The 27,910-nt window shown below is 45.5% G+C and overlaps 1 protein-coding gene across 1 annotated transcript; it reads right to left on the reverse strand.

Annotated features, from left to right (window-relative positions):
• Window positions 1-5,953: 5,953 nt before the first annotated feature.
• On the reverse strand, window positions 5,954-27,910 carry LOC149361786 (monocarboxylate transporter 12-like). Its single transcript, XM_089568153.1, has 5 exons — window positions 27,840-27,910; window positions 21,302-21,576; window positions 15,044-15,187; window positions 10,897-11,233; window positions 5,954-6,656 (listed from the first exon to the last, which is right to left on the reverse strand). The coding sequence occupies exons 2-5, from the start codon at window positions 21,534-21,536 to the stop codon at window positions 5,954-5,956; spliced, it is 1,419 nt and encodes a 472-aa protein (XP_089424279.1). The 5' UTR covers window positions 21,537-21,576; window positions 27,840-27,910.

Below are 27,910 nucleotides of genomic sequence, written 5' to 3' on the forward strand. Positions count from 1 at the left end.
ACCGAACTTCTGGTGACCAATTCTGGTGCTGAACCTCAGTGTTTGCCTGGCAAAACAGCTATTGCGTATTTCGAAGAACTTAGTGAATTATCAGGCCAGCACGCGTTGTCCGAAATTCCGGCATCAGTGGAGGCACCGACCACTCCCATAAAAACCGACGTGAACCCGAACCTCCCGTCTAATAAAAAACGCTGCCTGGAGAGCATTATCGAATCTTTCCGCGACTGCTTCGTCTCGACCTCCAAAGTTAGGCAGACTCCACTCACAAAGCATCGCATTATAGTTGGCGCAAACCAGCCGCCGTTATGCCAGCCGCCTTATCGCATCTCTTCGAGGGGCGTGATGTCCTTCGCCGACAAGTTCAAGAAATGCTCCAGGACGACGTGATACAGCCGTCGACGAGCCCATGGGCATCACCTGTTGTTCTAGTGGCGAAGAAGGATGGAACCCTAAGGTTTGTGTTGATTACAGGCGTCTAAACAAAGTCAGCAAAAAAGACGTTTATGCTCTGCCGCGCATTGATGACTCCCTGGACCGGCTACGCCACGCCACGTACTTCTCGTCACTAGATTTACGAAGTGGCGATTGGCAAATCGAGGTGGACGAACGCGACCGGGAAAAGACCGCCTTCATTACACCGGATGGTCTGTACGAATTCCGGGTGCTCCCTTTCGGCCTGTGCTCGGCTCCTGCCACCTTCCAGCGGATATTGGACACAGTGCTTGCCGATCGAAAATGGCAGTCCTGCCTCGTCTCTCTGGATGACGTTGTCATCTGCTCCGCCACATTCGTAGAGCACCTGAGGCGCCTGCGGGCTGTGTTCGCCGCAATTCGATCGGCCGGTCTTTCCCTCAAGCCCGAAAAGTGTCGCTTCGCCTTCCAGGAGCTGAGGTTTCTAGGTCACATCGTGAGCGCTAAGGGAGTTAGCCCTGACCCCGATAAGACAGCCGCTGTCGCTGCTTTTCCCGCGCCAACCGATAAGCGAAGTGTGCGGCGCTCTCTGGGTCCCTGCGCCTATTATCCGCGTTTTGTGCGGAACTTCTCCCAGATTGCTGAGCCCCTCATCCGCCTCACGAAAGATGCCGAACCGTTCTTCTGGGGCCAGGAGCAACAACAGGCCTTCGAAGACCTCCGAACTCGTCTCCAACGGTCGCCCATCCTTGGCCACTTCGACGAGTCAGCCGACACTGAACCGCACACAGACTCCAGCAACATCGGCCTCGGCGCGTTCCTTGTGCAGTGGCAGGATGGTATCGAACGCGTAATCGCATACCGAAGCCGCACCTTGTCATGTTCGGAGGCGAACTATTCCACCACGGAAAAAGAATGCCTGGCAATTGTGTGGGCAGTGACAAAATTTCGCCCATATTTATAGGGCCGCCCCTTTCCGGAGTCCTCGCTGGGTAACCGCTGCACTGTGGTCGCCACCGACTACCTCAGCCGGTACTGTGAAACTAAAGCTCTCCCTCGTAGCACCGCTGAAGAAATTGAGAACTTTTTCGTTCAAAACATTGTGCTTCGTCATGGTGCCCCCATCGTCGTTGTAACTGACAGGGGAACGACGTTCACCTCGTCCCTCATACAGGAGGTTATGCGCCTTAGCGGCACGAGTCACCGAAAAACAACCGCTTACCACCCTGAAACGAACGGACTCACTGAACGGCTCAACAAGACGATCACCGACATGATATTTATGTACGTTGACGCACACCACCGGAACTGGGATGCCATACTGCCTTACGTCAACTTCGCCTATAACACTGCACTACAAGAAAAGACACGTTTCACTCCATTTCGTTTAGTGCATGGTCGCGAAACCACCACCATGCTGGACGCATGGTGGTGGTATATATATATATATATATATATATATATATATATATATATATATATATATATATATATATATATATATATTCGAGTGTGTGTGTGGGTGTGAGTAGCAAAATGTACGCTTCCTGAAGGGGACATTTATTTCACTCGTCGTTTTGATCGGAGAATCCGATCCAAGCGACGAGTCAAATAAATATTTCCTTTAAGAGGATCCAATCGGAACGTCGAGTGAAATAAATGTGTTTTCTAGCGTATACATCGGTATATAATATTCCTTTCTTGGCCACCTTCTATCGGGGACGGCTGTGCTTCAAAAGTACGGCGTTGCCTTGAGCAAAATAGTCTCAAACAGGACGAAAAAGGGGGAGTCGGTGGTCACTTGTCTAGCACTCATGTGGAGAAACCTGTTCGATATGTATTTGGTGGATAGGTTAACAAAAGAGCTCTAGTACACTTCAATCTTGTTAAGGATGGCAGGAGCGGCCATCTTTCTGTACCCTGTCGGACTTGCAAATATAAACCAATGTTCAACAGGGCGCAGTTTCTGGCTTACGCAAAGAAAAATGTTCAGCGTGAAAATATCGAAGCATTCTTTTTTAAGAAATCTGGTGACCATTGCGCCGGCACGCCTATACTCTCATTGCTTGAGAATGTAATTGCTTTTTTGAGGAATTTAGGTGTTATGACACGAGAACTGAATGTATGTATTTAACGTAGCTACTAGTTCGCATACCGTGCCATAGTTCTTCCTTACGAATCAGGAGAAAATTTTTTTGGAAGGAATTCGGCGTGGAAATCAGCTGTAAGCTGTTGTTTAAAATTTTGTTAGCGTAATTGGGGGGGGGGGGGCACACAAAACTGGAAAATGAAATTTAGCGTGAACACGAAGACCCTTAGTATTTTTGATGAATATTAATTATTGACCATTTAAATAGACCGTTTAGAACTGATCTCAGAAAATAGAGTGCACAGGTATTTTAGAATTACACCCTGAAGTGCAGGCTGCCGGCTCATGTTCTAAGAAATTGTTAGTGATCAACACAAAGCATAATTGTGCTATAAGTGAATAATAACGTTTGATCAATTCGCTATCTCAGACAGAATATAGTGAGAGGTTATATGATTCATACTAAATCCGATAGAAGAGAAACGATACGCGTAAGTACCGCAGGTAAGGTTAAAAGGACAGATAATAGGTTGAGGTAAAGGAAAAACCTCAACTGTGGCACTAATACATCGCTCGTATAGAGTCAGATTTAAAATAAAATAAAAAGGTAGCACCATAAACACAAAAAGTGAACGTCATCACGGGATTGCTCACAAGATACCAGTCACGGGATAGACGCGACAGGTCAGCAGCCGCCACGTCCGGCGAGATAGTTTCTCACGGCGGTGACCGACCTAACAAGCAAAATATCATGCTTGAACATATGGCGTACTCTGTTTAACCCACCGATGAAGTTTTTAGGTGAAGTTCCACGTGGGCCATTTGAGTCTCAGTAAACGTAACGCGCGGCAAACACACGGACTTAAGCCAAAATTCCATCCTTCGACGAATTTTAATCCACGACTTCGCTCTATAGTTTGGTGTTGTCGCATCATTTTCTGCACTGGTTCCACAGGGAAAGTGGAGAGAAGAGCAGAGCCGCAGCGACGTTGATTCCTCCCAGCATACGGTAGTAGTTGTCATAGGAGCCTTGTCCATCACGAAAATGCCCTGAAAGCGGGTGAGAAAGCCAGGAAGAGACAGATGCTGAGTCGGAGCAGGTAAATATTGCGAATATCTCAATAAGCTACTGAAAGTGCAAATATTAAGCCGGATTGAAAGTGCGATAAATCAAAATGGATGTCCTCTGCGTAGCCATCCCCCAGCCACAGCGACCGTTACTAAATAATAATTTATTGCTGGACTGGGCTTACGGCCTCCTGCGAGTGGATGGGACACATAGCGGTTTTATGCTGTCATTCGAGAGACAACCCTGTTTTCACCTGCTGCGAAATAAACCGGTGCTCTAGAGCTCGCGATGTACAGGACAGACGCTAGAATGGGTAGGTCACCCTACTAACAGAGTTTCTACATTGGAGCGCATTCAACAAGCTTAATCCCTAAAATTTCCTGTATACGAAATGGCGATGTGACTTCACTATTACTGACAGAAGTTAGTAAACTATCGTGTTTCTCTTTTCTTGGTCATTTCCACACAATCAAGCAAGTCGCTTAATCTCATTTTTCTTCCTCTTTAAGCTATGCTGCTGCAAACGAACATATGCCGAAACTTGACAAATATTAAAACCTTAGGTGTATTACTTGCATAGAACGTTGCTTCTCTTATGAAATCTCAATCATTCTTTCATTGACCTAAATTTTTCTCAACAAAGCTGTTTGAGTCGTAGTGGAATTTAGAATACAGGACAAATGCGTTACTTGGTACGTGTGGTGAAAACTCAACCATGTGACATCGAACTTCAAATCCAATTTCTCACGACGTGTTGGTTTTGTTATGACACTCTGCAAATGATATTTGTTTTTCGTGCAGAATCGCAATGTCCGCGATGCAGTCGAATCTTCTGCCTTTTTTGGTGAACACTGGCGACCCTTCCTGAACGTGCACAACGCACAAAACTGAACACCAACAACGAAAGTTTGCGTAGAAGTGACTAAGATTTACAGTCACTTCAGCCTACGATAGTCGGCTCAAACTTTTACCCAAAATCATTTTTAATTGACAGCGCCACAAAATTGCTGTCCTAGATATTCGACCCCAGGCACAAATGCAAAGGTTCGAATTACTCATTTCTTTCAGCCATTTTTCTACTACTCTAGCCGTTGTGAATTAACCTTTGAAAGTACTTTCACTTAACAAAGGTGAACCAGGCCAGTTATTTTAGCCATCAATGAAGCTATCCACTGCCTAACTTTCCCAGTCTTGCAGACGACGACAATGGAGCTTTTGAAGTAAGCCATCATCATTTTTGCACGAAGAACCCGAATGTGCCTCCATTTGCAAACGTGACCGATTTACTAACTTTTTGAAATTCATGTGCACATTTTAGCGGCCCTTCTTTTCTGTTCATTTGAATGTTGTCTACCAAGAAACGGAATCCAGAAAGTTCAAAGAACTAATCTTTAACCATATTGCATTCTGTGTTTTTTTTTTTTCGTGGTATTCAACAGTGATATAATAGTGATAAGGTCTCTCGAAACGCTTATCATGAGTCAGAAAAGGAAAAGCGATGGCGTGGTATTTATGGTAGCATGTTATTCTGCCGATAGATTATCGCTTGTTTGCAGCTTTAATTTATTTTATATACTAACTTTCTCCCCTTTATTTGTTCTTTTACACAAAAAGATGTAGAGACAAAAGGCCGAAAAACCTAGCGGAGCCTCGGAACACAAGTATAGGTTGACAGTACTGTCAAATCAGGTATTTTAACTGAATATATGACGGTTAGCTATACAGGAGCAATTTTCTTCTTCTATCACGCAGAAAAGAAGAAACACGTCTCTTTTCTCAGTGTGTCGTGATAGTTACTTTTTCAAAATAAAGTGATCTGAAAGCGTTATCAGATAATGTTTTTGTGAAAGAACTATGCGCTTTAAATCTCTGTCATGAACACAGCAAGAAATGCTTTACCATGTGCCCTTTTTTTATTGCGCCTTTCATGCCACAGTTTGGAATAGGCTGCTAGATCTATGTTCTTTCCTCGCACTTCTCCATCAGTTCTCAAAATAAAATAGTTACTTTTCGGCTCGTAAGTTATAATACTTCGTTAAAAATGACCCCGTAGCTGAATCTATGTTGAGGACGCAAGGGCCTCAGAAGCGAGGCTAACTTATTCGTCAAGAGTATGTGAGGGGCACACTAGAGGTCTTCAGGTGCCGCTTCTTTTCTTCTGCAAAATTAACTCCATCTTCTGTTAACAGCTTTCACTTCACTCACTCCTGATCAGGGCAAGTTTGTTAAGAAAAGGGCGTTTCTTGACAACTTTTTAATATATACAATCATTAAGGAGACTTCGAGCACTGCTTATTTCTAGTTGTTCCCAATTATTTGAGAATATCAATGGTGATATTTCGCGAAACAGCGCTTTCTGAATTATTGATTGTTCGGTCCCTTCGCTATAGGGCAGGCACACTGGAGCCAGCAACAGACACTTTGGTCAATATATGGCCAGATACCTGTGACCAATACACGTATCTGCAAACAGAAAAATGGATGTACAACTTGAGCAATAATAAACAAAGCAAAGGCTCTTGGAATTTACACGACCTGTATACTTTTCGCTCACCAGTGATCAGGGGACTAACCAGGCTGACCGGAATCAGGATAGCGCCCTCTATGCCGGCGCAGAATGAGGTCCGTTCAACGCCAACAAATTCCGCAACGATCACATACTTGATGCACAGTATGTACCCTTGTGCGATCCCCACAAGGACAGCAAGGGCCACGACAAATGGGAAAGTGGAAGCGTGAGGGAGAGCTGTCAGGCAGGCGAACATTACTAGGAAACTTAGCGCATAGAAGGGTCCGCGGAGCGTTGGTATGACGTCCACCAAGAAAGGCACCACGACACGGCCTACAAGCTGTCCCACAAAGGAGTAGGTCATCAGCTGCGTGGCTTTGTCGAGTTCCAAACCCTTGTCGATTCCATAATCTACGATGGTCTTCGTAAATTCGACGTATGTGTAGTCTGCGGTACTGGTGGTCACCATAAGGATGTAGAAGGCTGGCAGGGTAAGAAGCGCCATTGCGTGTCTCATGAAACCGATCTCAGGAGGTGTGAGGCTTCTCTCTTCGGCACTTTCCGGGAGTCCATCTTTCCTTTGCAAAAAAAAAATAGACATTGAAAAAGTAAATTTTCTTTCCGGCAAAACATGTGATCCAAGTCATGAATTGTCGACAATACTACCAGCAGGAAATGAAACGAACGCGAAAAACTATATATGAATGCCAACGCAAAAGCACATGCCTACTAGGTCCTGAAGAAGTAATAATAGCGAGGATGATTAACCCCTCTCAGGCACACTCTTGTTGGCTTTGAAATACATTTAATATGCTCTATAATTGAGCATTGCCTGGGTAAGGTCTTCGCATTTTGGTGTTCGCGTTTAGATCGCGCAGTTCGGGTTTATTCCTTCTAATAGTAAATTGTATTATATTTTCCCACAGGTTCGCGTTGTTATTTCCTCAAATAGTTGTGGTATATTGTCATCATTGCTATTAATATTTCACGTTTAAGCTGCGTGCATGGTGGCGCGAAAAGTGGGGAGAGTTTTGGGATTAATTTTTTCTTCACTAGCTGTCGCTCTAAAGGGTGTCTGCAAGGTAAAATTCAAACCCAAAGACCAGGGTATTGCCCTGGTCGTTTGGTCGCATTTGGAAGTTTACCAAGACAGCAATGTGCAGTGCACAGGACGAGAGTGTGTTCTAGCTTAGCACGAGGCATGATCGGCTGCGGCGATAGCGTAGTGTCCTTGTGCAGAGGCCAGCGAAGTTTATCTATTTGTTCCACCGCTGGTTCGAACCCTCTCACTGGAACAATTAATTTATTTGTGCATAGCCTCTGGCTGAGCTAGGTTTTTCCAAGGGCACCTTCAGGTTCAGACTGCACACCAACTTGGTGAGCCGCTTAGACCTTGTGAGTTAGAGATTTCGCACCAAAAATTTCGGCTTGCTCTGAAATGCAATAGAGAAAATAGCTTCGTAAAGTTTTTTAAGCAACACGAGTGTGGTGAATAGCTCTCAGGACAAAGTACCAGCTATCTCAATTTCCGGCTTTTTCAAAGAAGAAGCGCTCATAAATGCAACCAGGACTGTTCCACAGAGTGAGAGGATTTACTGAGAATGCGATATTTTTCTGCTAAGTAAAAAAACTTCTGGCAATAAAATTATGAACTGCTGCAGTATTCATTCTGATATATGGGACTTATTCGCTGCATAAGGCGGCTGTGCTGATTACCAGTCAAAGAACTGACATATTGTATGGTCTTGACCTGAGGAGGGTTCACTGTCTTTGGTCAAGATATAAATACTTGCAGACTGACATCTTTTCACAGTGAATATACCGGCAACGCATCCGTTCAGAAGGTTATAAATAAATTCTACAGGAGGTTAGAGGGAAATGTTTTCAAAGTTCCTTACACCCGCACTGTGTTTGCGTATTTCTGGGGGCACCGAAATATTTTAATATTTCTCGTTCAACACAGCAGCATTTTGTGCTAATCGATCAGCTACGGCTATTTTTTTACAGCGCATAGTGCCTCATATTCCTTGTTTAGTACTTGTAGTATTTTAAATGGATTTGTGAACTCATGCGTCTTGAGAGCCGAATTCAGAGCATCGATGTAGCATGTCTTAGCGAATCAAGCTCAGCTAACTGGCGGGACGGTTGGTACACTATACAAGCGCGAGCTAATGAGTACCCAGCAGAGCAGTTCCCCTTTTTTTTCTAGCTGCTAGAAGGCGTAGAGGCTGCTCCCGAACAAAATGTGCCACATGCCTAACGGACAACGAGAAGCCAGTGGACGTGAAATACATTCAGACATTGACATTCCCTGAAAAACAGCGTTCACATATCTCTTACGATGATGGTAGAAACATGTCGAAGCAAAGAAACTATCTCTGGTTTTTTAGCACGAACAGGAAATATTTTCCGTATGGAATGCGCTCGGCTGACAACAACTGACCACCTCTTATTTGGAATTAGCACTTGCGCACTTCTTGTGGAGCAGACACTCAGCTCACTGAGCACTGGTTGTCATATGAATTCTGCTGTTTGCTTAACCAGCAGTGAGAACACGTCGCCTAAGTAGCCACCACCTTAGCTTTCGGTTACTTCTTTGTGTTAGAGGAGTTTTACACCAGTGAGATTACGTTCATTCGAGGGTTTCTTGATCCTCGTGGAGATTTGAGCACTCAAGAGTGCGCGGTGAAAAGGTGCGTGGTACCTTCCCTGGAACATTGATATTTTCATGCCCCGAATTTCACTGTCGACGGATCATAAGAGCACGCCGATCAGAACAGTGCGCTGTTCGGGAAGGCTTTTCGCGCACAAACGGAAAGTTCTCGACAACGGCGCAATGATAAATGTCCGAAACTGTGCTGCACTGAAGCAACAAGCCATTGAGCCTATATTATCTATTTAACTTGTGAAATCAGGCTCAGGGCTGGTTTTTTTAGTTTAAAATGTTTCTAGAGATGCATCGAGGAAGGTATCGCAACGCTGTGCCTTTCAATAAGTTGCTGCTCATTCAGTATACATTGCACAGATGCAGTGTACAGATGCATTGTGAGATCACTTGATCTAGGTTCTCATTAGACTAGGGGTATCAAATTTTTTGCGATCAGTTGTTCCTCCTTCTAACTGCAGACGAAGAAAGAGATAACAAAGCTATGTTTCTTATTTCAGCGATGGTGCTTGTCTCCTCTACCTGCTGTGTCCTTTTGCACAGCACGTATTCGAATACAGGACCTGTATTCTGTTACCTTATATAGCAAATGGCGAAGCTCCTCGGCAGTTCCTTGATCTACGTGGTTTACGCAGAGCTTCGTCATTATAGAAATACAATCTTGTTACCAGTCAAAGGTACAGTCACTTCGATATATATTGTGCTTCTAGCGTAGCATTTTCTGTGTATCCGAACTGTGTTCCGCCAATGTCAGCCGCTTCAAAACAAAACGAGCCCTCCTATTCTGACGCTGTGCCACCTAGTCAATAATTTCTGCAAAATTTTTAGAGAGCACATGCATAGTAAGTTACTGCTCGCTCAAGGGTATGAGAAACCACCCCCGTCGGTAGCTGCTTATATTTATCATCGTCATCAGCCCGACTCCGCTCACTACGACTACGACTACGTCTCCCATATCTTGCCAGCTAACCCGGTCCTCTGCAAACTTAACAAAATCATCACATCCGCCCCCTTAAATTTCTGCCGCCCTCAACTGCGCTTTTATTCTTTCTCTTGAATCCGGTCTGTCACCCTCAGCGACCATAGACCGCAGCTGCTGCCGCCATCACAATTGCTTTCAAGATTACAGTATTGGAGTAGGAATACTCTTTGCCTACCTTTCGTTTTCCAGTCATCTTTGTTATGCATTGAAAGCAGTTCATTACAGCCAGCACCTAGTAGTTCAAATGCGCGTATTCACGCGGTACCCCCCCCCCCCTCCCCATCGAATCAATGCCAAGTCGCAGTGATTTCATATCATCTAAGACCGACTTTTTAAAGAAACACTTCCCAGCTGTTGATGTCTGGCTAATATTGCAACTCTTCTTCATCCGAAATCGTTATTCATGCGATCTCAGCCCAACTTCTACCGCAGGTGAGTAGGTATTATCGTAATTTGCATAAATATTTCGGCGAGCCGCCTGCAATATTGACGGAATCATATATGTGCTACCGAAATTTTGAAGCATCAAGTTTGTTCAATTATCCAATATGGTAGTCTACGTGAAGCCTGTGCTAGCCAGTATGTTGCCGGTTGATTTTCAGTGTCTACATTAGTGATCTTCTCTAGTCAGGCCGTTTGTGCTGCTAGTTTATAAAGAGCGTAGCGTGGTATCCATGCAATAACAATGTGCGAAACCGAGCCCAACGGAAGCTATTATTTTGCTGACTCCTTGCAGGCATCTTGAATTTCTCATACGAAACAAGCAAGGCGCCAGTATTACAGAAATAACTTGCACGTCTGGTTGCAATTACTTAGAGTATGTGTGTTGAAACTATTTCCCTGATAAAAATTCTCAACGGACAGTCGCACTTGTTCTAAACAGCTATGAAAATTGACAACCGCGATAGTTTGTTTTCTCATTGTCCTTGAGAGCGAAGAGCTTAACGGGATGCCAAACTTGCCTATTGTTCGTTGTGTGCAGAAAGGATACGAAGAAATTCTCTAGGGACGTGACGAGACTAGCTGAGATAAGTCAATATTCAAGAACAATAGGAGCTTCACTCGCACTTTGCAGCTTAAGGAGCTGTTTAATCGCACAAAATTCAGTGGGGGCTCCGTCAAGGAGTCATCTATATGACTATAATCTTCGTACATTAGGAAAAACTGTCACCTGTGTGGAGCACCGTTCGAAGTAGTTTCAGGAGAATGGGAGGCCGTGGTCGAATTTGTTGAAGATGATTGTTCGCTCCTCCTTGAGCTGCTTGAAAGAAAATATGGATGCCTGGCTAGCATAACGATGGGTGTAGCGTGCATCAATATTCCTCCCAAAATGAGCAACGCTCCTTCCAAAGCGTGCGTGTCCGCCAGGCGAGTGAACACGAACTGTCCGACGATGCCCGAAATTGCCCAGGAAGCGTAGATAAATGAAGAAGCGATGGCCCGGTACTTTTGAAAATACAGCATGGTGTAGAGGATTGAAGACAATGTGAACACGCCAAATCCGCACCCTGGAAGAGGAGAGACGGATTGCTTGAAGTAATTCTCTTTACTTCCTTAACCAGCACTAGAGACAGTGCTAAAATGGTGGGCTCCCGATCAGTTTTGGCACTCTGTTGTTCCTTAACGTTCAGCATATTTCTACTACATATTTTTCCGTAATGGAAGCATTGATTCGTTACCTCATCAAGATTGCGTGATGAATCCGACGTCGCAAAAGCGCTCGCTCACAGATCACGCGGACGCTGTCTCGCCGAGCTGGAGACCAGTGGCTGCGCCGCTGCCGTACCGAACAGTTAAGCACGCGTTGTGTCAAATAGGAGGGGAGGGCGGGGGGGGGGGGGCACGCAAAGCGCTACCACCCACACAAGAGGAGCTCCTTGAAAGAAGTGCCGATCTGCAGCCGATCTGCACCATTGGGGTATGCCGACGCGAAGCAACACCGCCTACAACAGATTCGGCGAGCCATCTGACCACAGCGCGCCTGCGAAACCGTAGACGAATTTGAGGGGAGGCTTGAAAACATACGAAAATTAGACGTCGTCGTCTGCCTGAACAACTCCCTACTGCAGCGGCCAATAAGTACTTTAGTAAGCATATAATGTAAAAGGAGTTTCCAGTGTCTTGCAGCGGGCGCATTAGGCTATGGTATACACGTCTGACCTCACGCGCGTAGAACACCGACACCAGGAGCGTAGCCAGGGAGGGCTTTCAGGGCTTTAGCCCCCCCCCTTCCCCCCCCCCCCACCCAGAATTCTTCAGAACGGTCACCAACCGCAGTAGGGCCCTAGTACATAGCGCGACATCTGTTATCATGGTTTTCTTCTTGCCTGGATCGTGTGTCTTTCCGTGTGTAAAGTTTACTATCTGTGATTGCGCAAGATGTTTGTTTTCCTTGTTTGACGCCTTATATAGAGTGACTTTTGCTTACATACGCATATTTAATGGATACATACTTGCATTTAAATATCTTCATGCGAGGTTTTGTGTATAAACACAGTGACTTCGTTTGTAATAGTTGTATCTCAGCAGTTCTAATACTCGCTTTTATCTTCGCACTTCTAATATGTATTTTGCAGAACTCTTGCTTTATACATGTGCCGCTGTTGCGACTAAAATTTCGGTGCAATTACTCGGCAATACATGACCGGTGAAAGCTGCTGCTGCGCAGTACACTGGAATGAAGGACAGCGTCATTGAGATTTTTCCCTGCCCGTAACATATATACAAACGTGTAAAGGTTCTTGAACGACAAAGATTCATTAAAATATTTGTCCTCTACTTGCTTATTTCATGGCCTTTTTGCTTTTCCAAAACGAAAGACATTGGCCATGCCAAAACGAAAGACATCAAAGAGCGCATTGATTAGGCAATGTTCTACTGATTCACTATGCTACACTGCAGGTGGTGGAACTGTCTTCTGCCAACCATGAGGAAGGAAGGTGAGCACATGTAACATACGTGGTTTATGGATTCATTTATTGTAATCATCCGAAATTAGTGAAGCGTTCCCCTGCAGCCCTTCGACATGTTCACTTTTCTGCGTGCTGCGAACTATAGGAGACAGCCCGTTTTATTTTATGAAATTTGCGTATTGCCCGCGTATTATACCCGAAACGCATAGGTCGTCACGCCCTAGTTATCAATATGTTGTGTATCCTTTGTAGCAGATATCCATGTTTTTCCTCGCAGATTCCTTTCGTATAAAGGTATCATCTGAACCAGGATGCAAAACTTCAGCACAACAGGCCAGCGTCCAACGCCTGAAGCCCCCAACCTAAAGGCAATCATTCTTGACAGAAGCGTTTAAGGGCAACAAGAAGAATTCTTTCTAGACTGATTTATGCGATGCCTTAGTGGCTGCAAACACTCAATATAAAAAAGACGAAAATCCGGTATTCAAACAGTTAACACCTACAGAAGTACTGCAATCAACGTGTCATCTGAATCTACACTGCGAAAAAACTATCTTCGACCTCTGTATGAAGATAAACTTTGAAAGATTCGAAATGAGATTGGTGACTCCTGAATTTGGGTTTCCGTAGATGAAACACCAGATGTGAGGGGGCGGTTTTTTGGTCACTTCCAGCAGGGAAGCTTAAATGGGACGAGGTGTCAAGGTCATTCCTTGTGTGTTCTAAGCCTTTGGAGAGGACTAATGGGGCCTACTTTCTTAACCAATCCTTAACACTTCTCTACACAAATAGCGTGGGAGACTGCAAGGATTTGCATCTTTACGCGGATGCAGGAACCTATGGAAATGTGGCTGCAAGTCACTGAATGCTACAACTGCCACCTTTCTGACCTAAACACCGCCATAAACAGTCTCTCAGGCGACGAGAGGGCTTCAGACAGGAGGGCTCAAGCTGCTCTCTTTCGGGACAACCTCCAAAGGGACCTCGCGCATTTGTCCGCTAACTTCGCTTTTCTTGCGAGCACTAGAGAAAAAATGGAATATGCGGTTGCAATGCTCACTACCAGCATTGGTATGATATCGAATGAGCAGCAACGAATCGCTCCTCTTCCTCGCGGACAAGTTGCCGCGAAAATCCGCGCCAAGTTGCGGTCCGTCTTGCCAACTTGAGGAGTGCTTCCTGGTAAATATTATATAATACCGAAGAGTGTAAAGCCATCAAGTGTTTCTAAATACAAGGAGGCTCCTGTAACATCCGTTGACGTTGTGCGTTCCTTCTCAGCTGATAACTGCTAGCCCTCGGACCCAGAGATGGTATCTGTGTGCTACTGCTTTCCTAGCTTTAACAGTGATTTCTAAATCGACAGTGTTTATTTATCATGGATTCCCAGCGGATGTATGCCGGCCCGTGTATAATTTTATAAGTGTTTTAGGCATATTCAGCGTCAAGAGCACAAAGGGGCTACATTTTTAACATTTGGTATTTATGGGTTCCAGGCTTTTTCTGTGCTTGTAAATGCGGCCTCTAGTGAAGAGGACCACGAAAGGCATCATGAAATGGAAGGTTACGACACAAAAGAAGCATCTTCCTCGCCTCTAAGGTGCCGCGGCGCAGCTTCAGTCATCGCTAAAACTGCCCACTCGTGGACCTCATTCTTGCATGCTGCTCCGGTCGGGTTTCTCGCACCCACTGCACCCGCGGGGAGATGGACGATACAGGCGCTAGGCACGAGAAACGGGAAGCGCGGGAAGCACGCGAACAAGGTCAATAAAAGTGCCCAGGCGGCGTCCTGTTCGATAAACGATTGCGCCGCTACGGGATCTGCGGCATTTGGAAAGGTTGGTTATGGCAGAACCCGCCCCAGGGGCTCAACGGCTGGTCAACATGAGACGGCTGAAGAAATACCGGCCACTGCGGTCGTATTGAAATGTAGGAGGAACCCAAAAGATGCTCGTGTGTTGTGCAGTGTCGTCACGTTGAAGAATCTCAGGTGGTTGAAACTGATCCGGAGCACAGCACTGCAGTGCCTTTATATTTCTACATTCTTTCACTGCCTCCTTCTTTTCTTCCCTCTCAACGCAGCCGAAGCGCCGTCCAAATGTTACGAGTACAGCTAGTTACTTATTCCCTTTCCCCATAGCGATATTGCCAGAAATAAATCAAAGCATGCTCCGAGGTTAACATTCAACTGCAAAAAATGTGAAAAACCGCAAGATTTGACTTTTCCTCCTAGTATAAAGTAATAGTGTCACTTACTACTACAAAAACTAATTCATCACTCGAATGTTACAAAATACACGAACACCAAATATAAAAGCACTAAGCTGAAATGACATGAACAACTACTCAAAGACATCGGACTTTTGTCCGTACACACAAGCTTGATATTTCAATTTTATTACTCACCATGAATTACTCCGAGAGTTATCGTCATCCAGATAATATTTGGGCTGAACGCTGAGACCACCACTCCCAGAAATGCGACAATGGTGCTCAGTAGAATAATGTTAGAGGCTTTCACGTAGCCTTGCACAACATAGACCACAAATCCTGAAAATGATTTTAAAGCATGCATGAATGGTGTATAATAAGCGGTTAAAGACCCCTAAACAGCATTTTTCTTCACCTTTCAAAACACCGCCACTCAACAACCCGGTTTTAGTCTGGCGAAAATTTGTGTACATAATTTCGGGCAAGAAAACAGCGAAGAGTGAAGACACGGCATTTAACTGCATGAAAAAAACATGGGGGACCACTTAAAACTCTGCCTTCAAGGACATGACGCGACAGCGGTTCATCTTTCCCACGCAGACACGAACACTGTTTCCGCTTTCACAGAAAAAGTGATTACGTCAAAGGCCACACACCACAAATGTAAAGTTCTCATTTAACAAACCCGTATTACCATGCAACCGTGGCGTAGGGGTATCGTGTCGAACTCGCAAACCGAGCGTCTGGGGCTCCATTACTGTGTAGGCTACATAGGAGCAGTTACTAGGAACACACCGATTTGTCTACTGCGTAGCAGCTTTAGAGGCGACGCTTGTAACGTGAGTCGTCATCTGCTCCCGTTTAGGTTAGGGTGAGCAGTAAGACGACGGTCGACGGACCGTGTGCTTGGCGCGGTGCTCGTGGTTACTCCGATTGCTGAAGATCCGAGGCCTCGCTGGGGTGGCTGACCCCTTCTTTGGGAGCCGCTTGTAACAAATAATGCGCATTTTTATTTCCCGCCGATACCAGCTTTTACGCTACTCGTGGCCCTTATTCTGTGTCAATAGAGCTAGTTCTTGGGTCAGTTGCTGCATCTTGAAATTGTAACCTGCTGTCACGTAAAAAATTGTTGATATTATAAGAAACACTCCCCAGAATTGGGAACAAGCTTATCTGATCTTGTTACAGAGGTAGGTGACCCTTGGAGTAACAAAAAAACAAGTAAAATTCATCAATTTTGTCATCATGTTAAGGCATTCTCTTCAGTTACGCTACGTGGAAGAAAAAACAGTATCGAAACAATGCTTCTACGCCGAATGGTCTCATTGCTAATACCTCTGGCTCGTAGCGATACACAAAGGAAAATAAGATTAATAGTGTTTTGGTGTCGATTTACGAGTTAATACATTACTTGTAGCCATTGAGTCTGGATTAGGGTGCATTAATCGAGGCACTTTGACTAATGTTCAATGTTTTGTTGGCGACGAGCACAGGGTAATTATTTAAGGAAACACAGCCGCTGCATTCCTCGCGTTTTTTTTTATTTTAGTAAGAGTTTGATTAAGAGGGGCCCCAATTATTTCCGGATAACCCAGCTTCTGGCATGCAGTAGAGTTCTACGTTATAAAAAGAAACCAAATGCCCAGAGTGTTAATTATGAATTCCACCGCAAGAAAGACACACGCGACAAAACGAAAAGAGGCTTAATGCACCTCAGAGAGCAAATAAAATTGTAGTTTAGTCGGCGCTTATATACTGTCTGCTTTAAAAATATGTCATGTAGATATGTAGCAGATATTCAATGGTTCGCGAGAAATCGTGCAGAAGAACCCAAGCACCAATCCTGAACTTGCTTGGTCATTTTTCTGTTGATGACGATCGACAAGACAGCGCAATCAAGATGTCAGCAGCAAGCTCGTTCACGTGACAGTGGAAAGCACGGCCGAATATCAGCGTCACAGAAGAGATGGATGTCATGGATGATCAGATGGATAAAGCTAGAATCTCATGCAAAGCGCAATAAGACGTAGCATCAATGACACGGTGAAGTTCCGAAGTTCTACTGAGGTTGAACGCAAGCAAAATTAATGGCAGCGCGGAGCGCTTATGCCACCGTTCGAAACGACGGGTCCTCATATTTTGAGCTTTTGTGTGGTAAACCAGCGCCTCTGTATTTTTCTTTCAGCGGCCCGGACAAATACGGCTGGCCTGACGGCTCAAAGCACCTTCCTACCCCCTTCCCGGCTCTACCACGGCGCCTCGCCTTCGTGCCTGCTCCACGGCCTTTGAGGAGTGCCCTTTCGTGGTGACATCCTACGTTGTAACACGCAAGTACTCAAGAGGCCGCAAGCTGCTGCATGCTGCTGGAGAAGTAAGCTTCGAGCCGCCGATACAGAAATCACTCCATTCAATGCTAAAGCCCCCCAGACTCACTGCACGCACCTAGCGTCGCGTTGTGGCATTTAACTGATCCCAGGCGTCAACAGCCAAGCGATCACTCCGGCTGGCATTAAAAATTTTGAGGAGGAAACAAAGAGGGACTAAATGACCGGTGTGACCCATTTTTCAAAATCACGGTATCTTAATAAAAATTACCTTTCTGCGGTTTATAATACATTTTTCTTCCGAATGGCAGGACAGTCGGTCTTTCTGATTTGAACAGCGGAACTACTGATACGCAGGAACGACCGACGCGCAGATATTTTGAACCCATGAGAGAAGATAATGTGTGCAGGGCAACACGTGCTCATGTTGTCATGAAGAGGAGCATGTGTTGCTGTTATTCCCTCTTCCAGTGTTCGGCTGTCCTGTATAGACAGTTCGAGGAGCCTATACGCAAGATTTTAGAATCATCCGAGATCACATGTGCGGAATCATATGGTGGATACGTAAAATGACTGGCATAATTGGCGGAACGATTTTGAATCTTTAGCACGAACAGTTCTTGGTATTCTCACTTCATCGCGTATGAGTTCTAGTTTCTCTTGCTTGTGTTGCTCATGTGCACTAAATGAGCGTTTGCTAATGTTCAAAGCTCGTCCTGTACACACTGCGTGCATTGTGAACGCTTTTATAATATAATTACGGTCGGACGGTGGTGCAGTGAGAAGCGAAGAGATTCAGAAGCGTAAAGAGTTTCTTTGAAAACGGAGTTCCCGAAGTACTCGATACCGAAGGAGAGACTGCTATGTCCTCAGCCTCTCCACTGAGCAACTTCTCAATATGGGAGTGCTGCCTGCTATCCAGGCGCAAAACGCAAGAAACTCGCCGATGGTCAACAATATCTTTCTGGTGCGTTAGGACGTAACCAGCTCGTGTGAAATCACATGACAGGAAGGGAAACTGGAGTAATGAATTGTATGGCGTGCTTGGCTTACTGAATGAGACCGACCGTGCATGTGGCCAAAGCCACGCATATATTGGCCGCTAGCGAAAAATCAGATGCAGGCGGCGTCACTGAAGCAGTTGTCGGCATAGTTTCACACTGATGGCGGGCACAGCAGGACCGGTATTGGCAACGGGAAGTTTGTCTACGCCTGTTGAAAAAACGTTAACCACAAGTTTTTGAGAGAAAAATGTTTTGTACATTCAAAACTGCGCAGCCTTTGCCCTTGTCCTTAAAATCATTTACCCTTGCAAACTTAGACGATGCCACAAAGGTGAAACATAACGGTGACGCAAAAGATTTTGGTGGTTGGAGAAATATACCGTCCTATTAGGAGACATTCTTTTCAAGGGGCATTACCAGAGTAGCCACACGTTCGTACACCGTTAACTTTTCAACAGCTCGAAGCAGGTTGCAACAGGAAAGCACCAAATGGCTGGAAATCCCGCGCTTGAAACAAATGGCGAGGTTATTTAGGATACGCACTAGCAGACAGGTTCGTGTCCTGTCGGAACGAATTATTGGTTTCTTCGCTGCAGCTGCAAATGGGGCAAGCGCTTCTGACTACAAACATTACACGGCTTGTTATTCGGAAAATGGCGCAGTAACAGGCGTTGCAGACGAACAGATGGCAGCACATCCGGTTGCCGAACGAGAGCCGGATTAAATGCTGGATTCCGCCCCCTGGAAACAAGCCGCACCGGTCATGCAACATGCTCACAGACGAAACGTTCTCCTCAGTCGTAGCGACGCGTCGATGTCGATGGGCGATAGTAGTAGGGTAGAAAACCTTCAAAGGGGCGCGGAGAGAGGCTGAATAAACAACAGACATCTTTCGCGGATCATCGTAGCTATGTTGAAGGCACACAACCTGTGCGAGAATCCGGGTGTCCCTTAGAAGCATCATGTTTAAAACATCACAGCCGCTGGCAGAAAAGACAGGCTATATTTTATTCAGCTATGTCATAGATGTGTTGACACGCCCGCTGAATACCACATATTCTGAACTGAAGGGCTGGGATTTTATCCTGCTTCGCGCCTTTCATGTCGAGGCGCGTTTGGCCCAAAGATTAAGCACAGCAGTGCATATCTGAGCTAGTCCTGTTCATGCAGACCAGGAGGCAGACTGACGCTCACTCCTTGTACAAAGAGTTCGCTGTGTCCGCAGCGGTAAAGTGACTCGTTTATCAGCGTCGTGGCAGTATTCGTCTTTACAGATTTATTATATTTACGGGTAATGAAACCTTTCTTCCGTACACGAGAAAACAGGAAATTGATGCAGAAGAGCCCAAATGGTGAGAAAAAGAATGAAATCCATTTCATTCATAGATTCGTATTCATAGATTTCTGCACGATAACAAACGGAGACAGCACAGAGACTGCACAGAGCGCGGAATTAAACTGAGTTTATCGCGCGCTGTGCGTGTTTATAGCAAGTGTTTCAGGGAAGACTTTAATTATTATTAAAAAGAGGCTTTTTTAAGTAAAAATATGGCGTTAATGGCATATCACTGCAGTGTTGGGGGACGCAGGAAAGCCGGTGAATTGTCTTAAGAAGTTGGCTGGTTAAGTAAATGCTAATAACTTTTTAGCTACCGCAGCTAGGCAACTGGTTGTAATCGAAGATTTGTAGCGGTTTGTTAGTAATAGCCATATCAGTTTTTAGAATTTCGAAAACGCGATTATGCTCGGCGCTGTGCCTCGACAAAATTTGGCTACATCATGCCAAAATTCATGCGCTTTCGAAAAGCACGCAGGCGAAGCAAATTTTCTAGTGCGCTTAACTAATCAAAAAAAGCCAAATTTTGCCGAGCCACAGCGCCAAGAGTAAACGCCTTTTGGAAATTCTAAAAATTGATGTACGTATTACTAACGACTGGCTACAGATAATTAATTACTAGGCGCCCAACTCAAATAGTTAAAAAGTTATATTTTTAAAATTAGTTAGCCAGCTTACTACGTAAAACGATTCACCGGTTTTCTGGCATCCGCTAAGACTTGTGATTCTATCATGGCGAAGTCACATTTTTGCCTTTAAAAAATCTATTTCTGAGAATTACTTTCCTGAAACACCTGATATATATTTTAGCGCGCTCTCCATGCAAAGCAAAAAAATACAACGATATGTCACCTTATGACTTGCAACGGCATGTGCAGGTCGCTGCCGCAGCATGCGTCGGGGCTCTGTAGTGTCATCCTGTTTTTCGTGTTCATAGTGGCGCTGTGCGGATGCAAGCATGAAGTTTCAACTAGCCAAGCAATCTTTTTTTTGAACTATTAAACGATGCGCACGTTTTACACGCCACGACCGCAGGTAAGCAGTATTGAGCAAATGCGGAAGAGGTCGGCGCACTGTTAATCGGTTGAAGCCGGACATTTCCTTCAAAACGTTCTTTCGAGTATGACGTTCTTTTTTCTTTAGAGCGCAAACGCAACAAAAAAGCTGAAACACTTGAAACGCGTTGCACTGTGGCTCACGTTTAAAGGTTTTACTGAAAACTTTCCTATCCTATTTATACCTGGTGCTAGAATTTTTTTCTATGTGACTCGCTGCGGCTCGCGTGTTTTACATATGCATCGAGTATGAACGCTGGGTGCGAAAGTTGACACTTCCAAGTTTGTAGTTCCAAGTCAGGCACAAATCTTTTCACATAACTTTACAGAACATTCACGTTCGAGTCTTGCCAAGAGCACAACCTGAATACGAGCAACAAAAAATTCTGCGGTATGCAAGTATACCTTCATATTAAGCGAAAATAAATCCAAAAACCGCGAACGCATTATCGCACATCAAATAAAGAAAAACATGTCTGGCCTAGAAACGTCCCTATCGACACACATGTGCAGACTTGGCTACAATTTTAGATGCCGCAGCTACAAGGCTCTGCACTGCGCATAGAAGAACGATCCTAAGTTTCGAGTCAGGGGACCGTAAATAATTTCGCCGCACAGCATCAGTGTTTTCCAGCAAGAGCATTTGCCGTAAAAGCGAGGTTTCGCGTCTCAGCACCAAAACCATTAGCTTCGGAACTCGTGGCCAGCAGTGCATGTTACGAGTGGAGTCTTACCGGCAAAATGGCCGCACATGGAAAATGCGCTTTGTGGCCAGGACGCTTGTTCCCTGCTGATGTTAAATTTTTCCATGGCGAGGACGAAAACCAGCCCGAGGCAGGATACCGGCATACAGATGAGAAATGCAGCAGAAGCCATTGTCGTGGGAATGCCCCAGCATTCATCTTGGGGCGGCGTTTCTTTGTCTTCGCTGCGGGATCTTCTGTGAGATTGCTGAGTATCCGGGACCATGATGCCCTATTTCCAACGAATGTCCGGCGCTGAGGTATTTCTGTAAGAATGAAATCCATGCGACTATAGATATTAGCTCACAATGGCTCATCAGAACGAAAGCTTTAGATGGAATGAGGAGTGGTCTGTTATATTTGCAGTCACTGGGTTTCGCAACATCACTTTCTTATGATCTAAGGTTTTATGACTTGACGCGTTTTTTTAAAGGGATGCTGGAGCTCTTCAAAAAATCATTTAAATTGGTCGTAAGCTGTATTTTTTCTTGAGGATATGAATAACATGCATAATCAAGCCGCAACTAATCCTAAGCACCTTTATTTGCTCAAGAAATGCGCGCCGGCGGCCCCACCCACGCAGCGCCATGGCTGCCATCTCGAGTTCAGCGGTATTCACACTTGGGAGAGCTCCACCCTACTCGAGCTAGGTGAGGTGCTGTGTACACTTCACCACAACGTGACGCCTTAGGGCGCCGGAGCGGGGACTACAAGTCTCCTTGAGAATGAGCGGCGTTTCCATGGTGTTTACAAAACCTAAGGCTGGAGGGGGGTAAGCAGTTTTTTCTTTAGTGTCTTGGCAAGCTGGCGGGTCGCGCTTTTTGGGACGTCCATGGCGGCATTGTATTCGCTCGTTTCTGATTTTTCATGGAGTCTGGTGACGTTTATGTGCTCCGTTGCTATTGCAAAGCTAATTATGAACACTGACGCAACATTTATGTTTCTTTCACGCTTAGAAAAGACCTGTGCACAACCGCTCGGGTCACAAACAGCGCTGACTGCGACGTTTCATCTGCGGGAATGCCCGGAGCAACCGCACACTCACGTCACGACCCTCCCTACGCTTTGCATTTCGACTGTGGCAACCAGATGCGCAGGTATGCCGCTCTACGAAGCGTGTGCCTCCCAGAACCAGCTTTATTTTCGGCCATAAATTCCCTACTGAAAGAAGAAGCTGTAGGATGTAATAACCTCATGGAGGCTTCTTCATACGATTGTCATACGATTTACATGGTGCTTTATGGCATGTGTATGATATTGTAGAAATCTATGAGATTTGCATGACAAAACGTGTTAGGTTATTGCACCACAAAGTTTGTTTTCCCTAGGGAAGCCCCTCGCGAAAAGGCCTCATCTACAAGGAGAATGGGAGCGTAGCGCAAACGACTAGAACCGAATAGACAGACTACACAGACTGACTGAACCCGGCAGGGCGGCGGAGGGGCGGCGCAAACGCGCTCTCGGCGACGCGCACCGAACATCTGTCGTCTCATATGAGTGATATTATTCTCGGAAGCCGCCACCCAACCGTCTCTCGTGAGAATGCGGGAGCTCGGGAGAGGTTTGAATTGGCCGGTGACATCACCATATCGCCTCCCCGAAAGAGCCCCTCGCGTTAATCCCTCTTTAGCTTCGATAGCGCTGACGTCACAAGTCGTGTCTGCTCTAGCGCTCCCGCGGCAACGGTCGCATGAAAGTGGTCTGCTGTAACCTCCATTCACACATGATGCTACATAGAATTCTTCCGCTACAAAAAATAGTCGATTCTCACTAAAGAAATAATTGTAAACATTGTAATTTATCACCTGTCACTTGCTTTACACAATCAATTATTAGAAAGTTGATTTCGTGTACTGCTATGGTTGGTCAGCAGAGTAGTACAGGATGCGGCTAGTCATGGCCCATTGTTACCAACTGCTGGTTAGCTTGTATCCTAGAATAGCACACGGCACGCGCTTTCTTACGTTACGGTCGTGGGCATGCTGACAACAAACTATAAATTACCCAAAGGTGTTTGAGACTTTCGTGCATCCTACTGAGCCCATATCAATTCTAGACGTCGTTATAAAAGCTGCCGGAGGCACTGGCGAAACGGCGAAACTAAAAGGATGTTAAGTACCCTTTCATGTCAATAGGAAGCTATCATGTGTGCTTCATTTCGTAGCATTTGTGCAGGATTATTGGTTGGAAAAAGTGGGCGTTAGAAAGTAAGCATATAATGTATCTGCAACAGCAACGATTATTCTTAGGCCACAACACATTTCGACCAATGCGAGATGCAAAATCTCTCGTAAGTTTGGAGTTTCTGATCCCTTCGTCACAGTCTACTTCTCTTCGCAAATTCGCCTACCAGAGGCAATTACGCGCTCGTTCTTTGAGCGAAGACTGATGATCATGTAACCCTTGTTACACAGACATGTTCAACGTCACTTCCAAAGAGAGGCACTCACCTTTGGTGTCATGCGCGCATCGTCACACGATGAGCTTTAGTGAGATGGACTTCAGAAACGATTCAGCGCGATGAGAGTTCCATGAACTCATTGCACTCGGGTTAGGCGAACTTAACTCTGTGCGCTTGTACATGTCTAGTGCTATAAAAATTCCAGTACAATGCAGGCTTGACTATAGCTCGCGAAAATAGTTTAGAACAGCGCAGGCATCGTCTAGCGGAAGCAGGTGCGGGCCCTTTGTCTCTTGGGACACCCGCTACGCGCTACTCTCTGTACTCTGTGAGGTACTCTGTGAGGTACACTGCGAGGGTACCTCTTGTTCAGCCTGTTTCAGACTATAGGATACCGGCGGCGTACTCGGCCGCAGGATGTGAGATTTATGAGGTGAGTGTAGGAGTGATGACGGTCCCCAAGCGAGAGGTTTAGATACAACAACCTCGTTGAAACCATTTTCCAAAAAAAAAAATAAACAGCCCAAGAAGTACATGACTCAAATATAGGACCACCATCCCCCCTCCACCCTCCTCGGCAAAGAGTAGACAGTCTTAGCTGACCGGCTTTACGATCGGCTTTGCCGCTGTGCGGAGCGGAGGCTGAAGTGAGAATGCGCAGTACGCGCATCCGCTAGCGGGTCATCGCTGCGGCGCCCAGCTTCGTTCCGCTGGCGCCTCTACTTGCGTCGCTTCGTATCGCACGGAAACGGCTTGAGCTTCCCGTCTGACTCAAAATGAGCGCTTCCGGCTAGGCGGCAGCGTATGAGTGTGCGTTAAAAATGCGCGTCTTCTACGGCTCTTTTCTCCTGACTAGAGTCCCTGAAAGCGCTCCAAAATGGGCAAGAATTCCTTTTTACAGCGTGGCGTCGTGAAGCTGTATCCTGTCGAGCGTATGTCCGCACATGTGGGCTCGAGTTCCAGAAAAACTCTTGGTTGTAGTCAAGCGCAATTTGACTCTGCACGACATGAACAGCGTAGACTTCCTCACCGACTTCTTTCGGACAGTAGGAAAGCAAATCTTAGGAAGTAGCGGCTTTTACAGCTGTCTCAATTTCTTTTGCTAATGAGTGGATTCTCGTACAGTTATACGTAAAAGCATTCACCTCGACACATTGCAAGTGTTTCTAGTCAGAGATTGTCAATTTATCTCTACTTTAGTTGCGACAAAACGAATGAATACGGTCGGAGTCTGAATTGATACTGTGCGAAGCGTAGAAAGGCAGTTTGCTATGTTTAATCCAGCATGTGCATGTGCCACGGAACTGTATTTGTGTACCTTCTGTCGGTGTAAAATTTCAGTCGATGTTAAGGCCTCATCGTGTCTTTTTTTATTTATGTTTCTTAGGCTAATACGCAGTCCTTCCACTTAATTAGATGTAATCATTTGCAGCTGCATTTCAAGCAGCTCGATACGTATCGTAAACTATTGGTCCTTTCCGAGAATGGTGTGCATTACATTAGTTTACCGGGTTGTAATTTTACATGGCTGCTGGAATCGGCTACTGGAATCAAATCGGTAAACTAATAAACATCCACGCGGCAGATTTCTATAGCGCAAGAGCATCTGTTGTTAAATACACATTTCCCAAGCAGTTTGCCCCATTGAATAAATGCTGTCAATGCCGAAAGCTGAGCTCGTTGGCGGTTCATGAATAAGACTGGTTCAGGGAGGAGGTGCTAATTAATGACGTCACAACCAAAAGTGAAGATGAAGAAATATGCATGGAGAAGTGATGTAACGCGAAGGCAAGATAATCAATAGCTCTCAAAGACGACGCACATGATTCGAAGATAAGGCAAGCATGGGGCGGAAGAAATTTATGTGGGCGGATGAGATTAAAATTTTGCGGAGATAAAACTACTCAGCTTGCACAAGACCTGGTCTACAGGAGAAGTATGGGAGAAGTCTTCGTCCTGCATTGAGCTCAGCCAAGCTGATGATGATGGAATCAGATTAATGGCTAAACAAGCGACTGGAAGCGATTACTCTGCTTACAAAATGCCAAAAATTACTCAGTGCAAGCCTTACACTTTCAGCTCGGAAAGTGATGACCGCGCACAAAAGCGCACATAATTTCTTGGGCTTCACAAACGCAACGTTGGCTTTTGAAATTATTGGAACAGTGGCCACAGAACGAAGCAGTTTTCAATTGATATGTGGTATGCAAAACCGTCCTATCCTGCTTAACCTGGGAGCAATATTAAGCGGAAAGCCTTTAATGGCTCATGCTCGCCGTGCCCGTCCACGCTCGCGATGTCCATCCTTGCGCTGGAATCGTGCCAACTGTGGCCTCACCTCTGCGCAGCGGCGCAACCTCTTCCGTTGATGATGTCCTTGCCCAAAATTCATTTTCTTCATTACGGCCCCTCCTTGTGTTTCTTCTTTCACTCCCACTTCCTCCCTTCCTCTAAAAATGGATGACGGGTGTCCATCTAGATATGCGAGAAAGTTACTGCGTAATTTCCTTTCCTCAAATGCACTTTTCATTTATTTGACTACGGCCTCTCTTTGTCTTTCTTCTTTAACTGGCACTTTCTCCCTTCCTGTGTACGGTGCGGTTAGAGTGTCCAGCGCGACGGTTGCTAGGCAACGCCTCATACGGCCGCATCAACAACACTACAGCCCGATTCAGGCGTCCACTGACCCAGGGAGGCAGTTTTCGCACTTCCTTGCCTTAAAATGATTGGGGTGTAAAACGTCAACGCCAATGCCAATGAACACAATGAACGCCGAGCGTGCAACGGCGACGGCGACGCCGCGGAACGGGCACCAAAGAGCTGCACTCTAAAACACTACAATAAAAAAAGCGACCGCAGACGCCAAAGAAAATAAAAACCGCACATGCGGGAAGCCCGCCACGCGCCATGCTTTCGCCAAGGGCACTTTAGAATTTCCAAAGTGTATTCGGTAATTTTTTTAGGACCACTAGCAGAAGCTAACGAACCGGTTTAATTTAAATACCTGCATCTCACAACATACGCTTTGCCGCATTTCTTTATACCAGGTTAGGCCATATATTAATAGGATATTCATATTTTAATATCACACATGCTTTGAGGTATAAAGAAAATGGAGTGCAGTTGTTCTTCTGGCTGGAGTGGCTGCTTCGAGTCAAAACTGCAGGTTAAACTCCATACACTGCCGAAAACAGAATACAAGGGATGAAAATGCAGGCACACTAGCGGTTGCTAGAATGACGCACCACGCCGGAAGCCCATTGTCGTACACCTACCGTTTGGCAGCTGTGCATATAACTGCTGTCGGCATTTCTTTCCCGGGCGGCATGACATGGCGGGCTGTCCATGTAAATTTATAATCATAAATATTGTTTCGGTGCACGTAGAGCTTCAGCGTCGGTTCGTTTTTGCAGGTCAGCTGAACATGCACACGGAGAGAGTGCTTCGGATATTGAAAATAAATTGGAGCAACAGAAATATATAGCGTTATCGGATATTCTTTTGCTATCGTCAATGCTCTGGCCCCTTTGCTCATCTCTCTTAATTGCGACCCCGGAAAACTCGCGTACACTAATGCTTCTAGTTTGGAGTGTACCCTTTCCCAGTAGGTGTCGTTTGATCTAGAGTTCAACTCCAGCGTAAGATTTTTGCGTTATTAGTTAATAAAACTTTCACCTTTGACGCTAACACGAAAGTAAATAGGTCTCTTGTGGCAACCGTCGTCCTTAGAGATGGCTTCGTATTTTGGGCGCGGCCTCCAAGTAGGCGTACAGCTTACGCGAGCTCATTATTGTGCGAGCCATTGTAAATATCAAAGCAAGGAACAATATAAAGGTGTGTAAAGGCAGTTACTACATCTTAAGCGAAAAGATGGAGCATCACTTGACGAGCTGTAATCGCAGTCACAGCTCTCATCTCTCCATTAAGCTGGAAGATAGTTTGCTGAGCAAGGAATATTTCCTGTTAAAGAGACATTCACATTGTCTCGAAGTTCGTTCCTGTTCGTAATCATTATACCTGCGCTGATATAAAAAGCATGACGGACACTTTCTTTAGGTATGATTACTCTGCTTTAAATACTAAGGAATGATTTTTGAACACTAAGAATGCGGAGAAATTGAAACTCACCACCTAAACCTGAAGCCTGTCATGGAATGGGAAACGCCTCCCTTCGAAAGCGGCAACCAGGATGCCTGTAG

Source organism: Amblyomma mixtum, chromosome 2, assembly GCF_055824585.1.
Source record: "Amblyomma mixtum isolate Tamu chromosome 2, ASM5582458v1, whole genome shotgun sequence".
In the NCBI taxonomy this organism is placed as follows: Eukaryota; Metazoa; Arthropoda; class Arachnida; order Ixodida; family Ixodidae; genus Amblyomma; species Amblyomma mixtum.

Excerpts from the sequence above, each read along its gene's own strand:
- LOC149361786 (XM_089568153.1), bottom strand. The coding sequence starts at position 21,536 with ATGGTCCCGGATACTCAGCAATCTCACAGAAGATCCCGCAGCGAAGAC. Across the intron at positions 15,188-21,301 it reads CATGTGCGGCCATTTTGCCG|GATTTGTGGTCTATGTTGTG; the intron begins GTAAGACTCCAC and ends AATCATTTTCAG. Across the intron at positions 11,234-15,043 it reads AACTCTCGGAGTAATTCATG|GGTGCGGATTTGGCGTGTTC; the intron begins GTGAGTAATAAA and ends CTCCTCTTCCAG.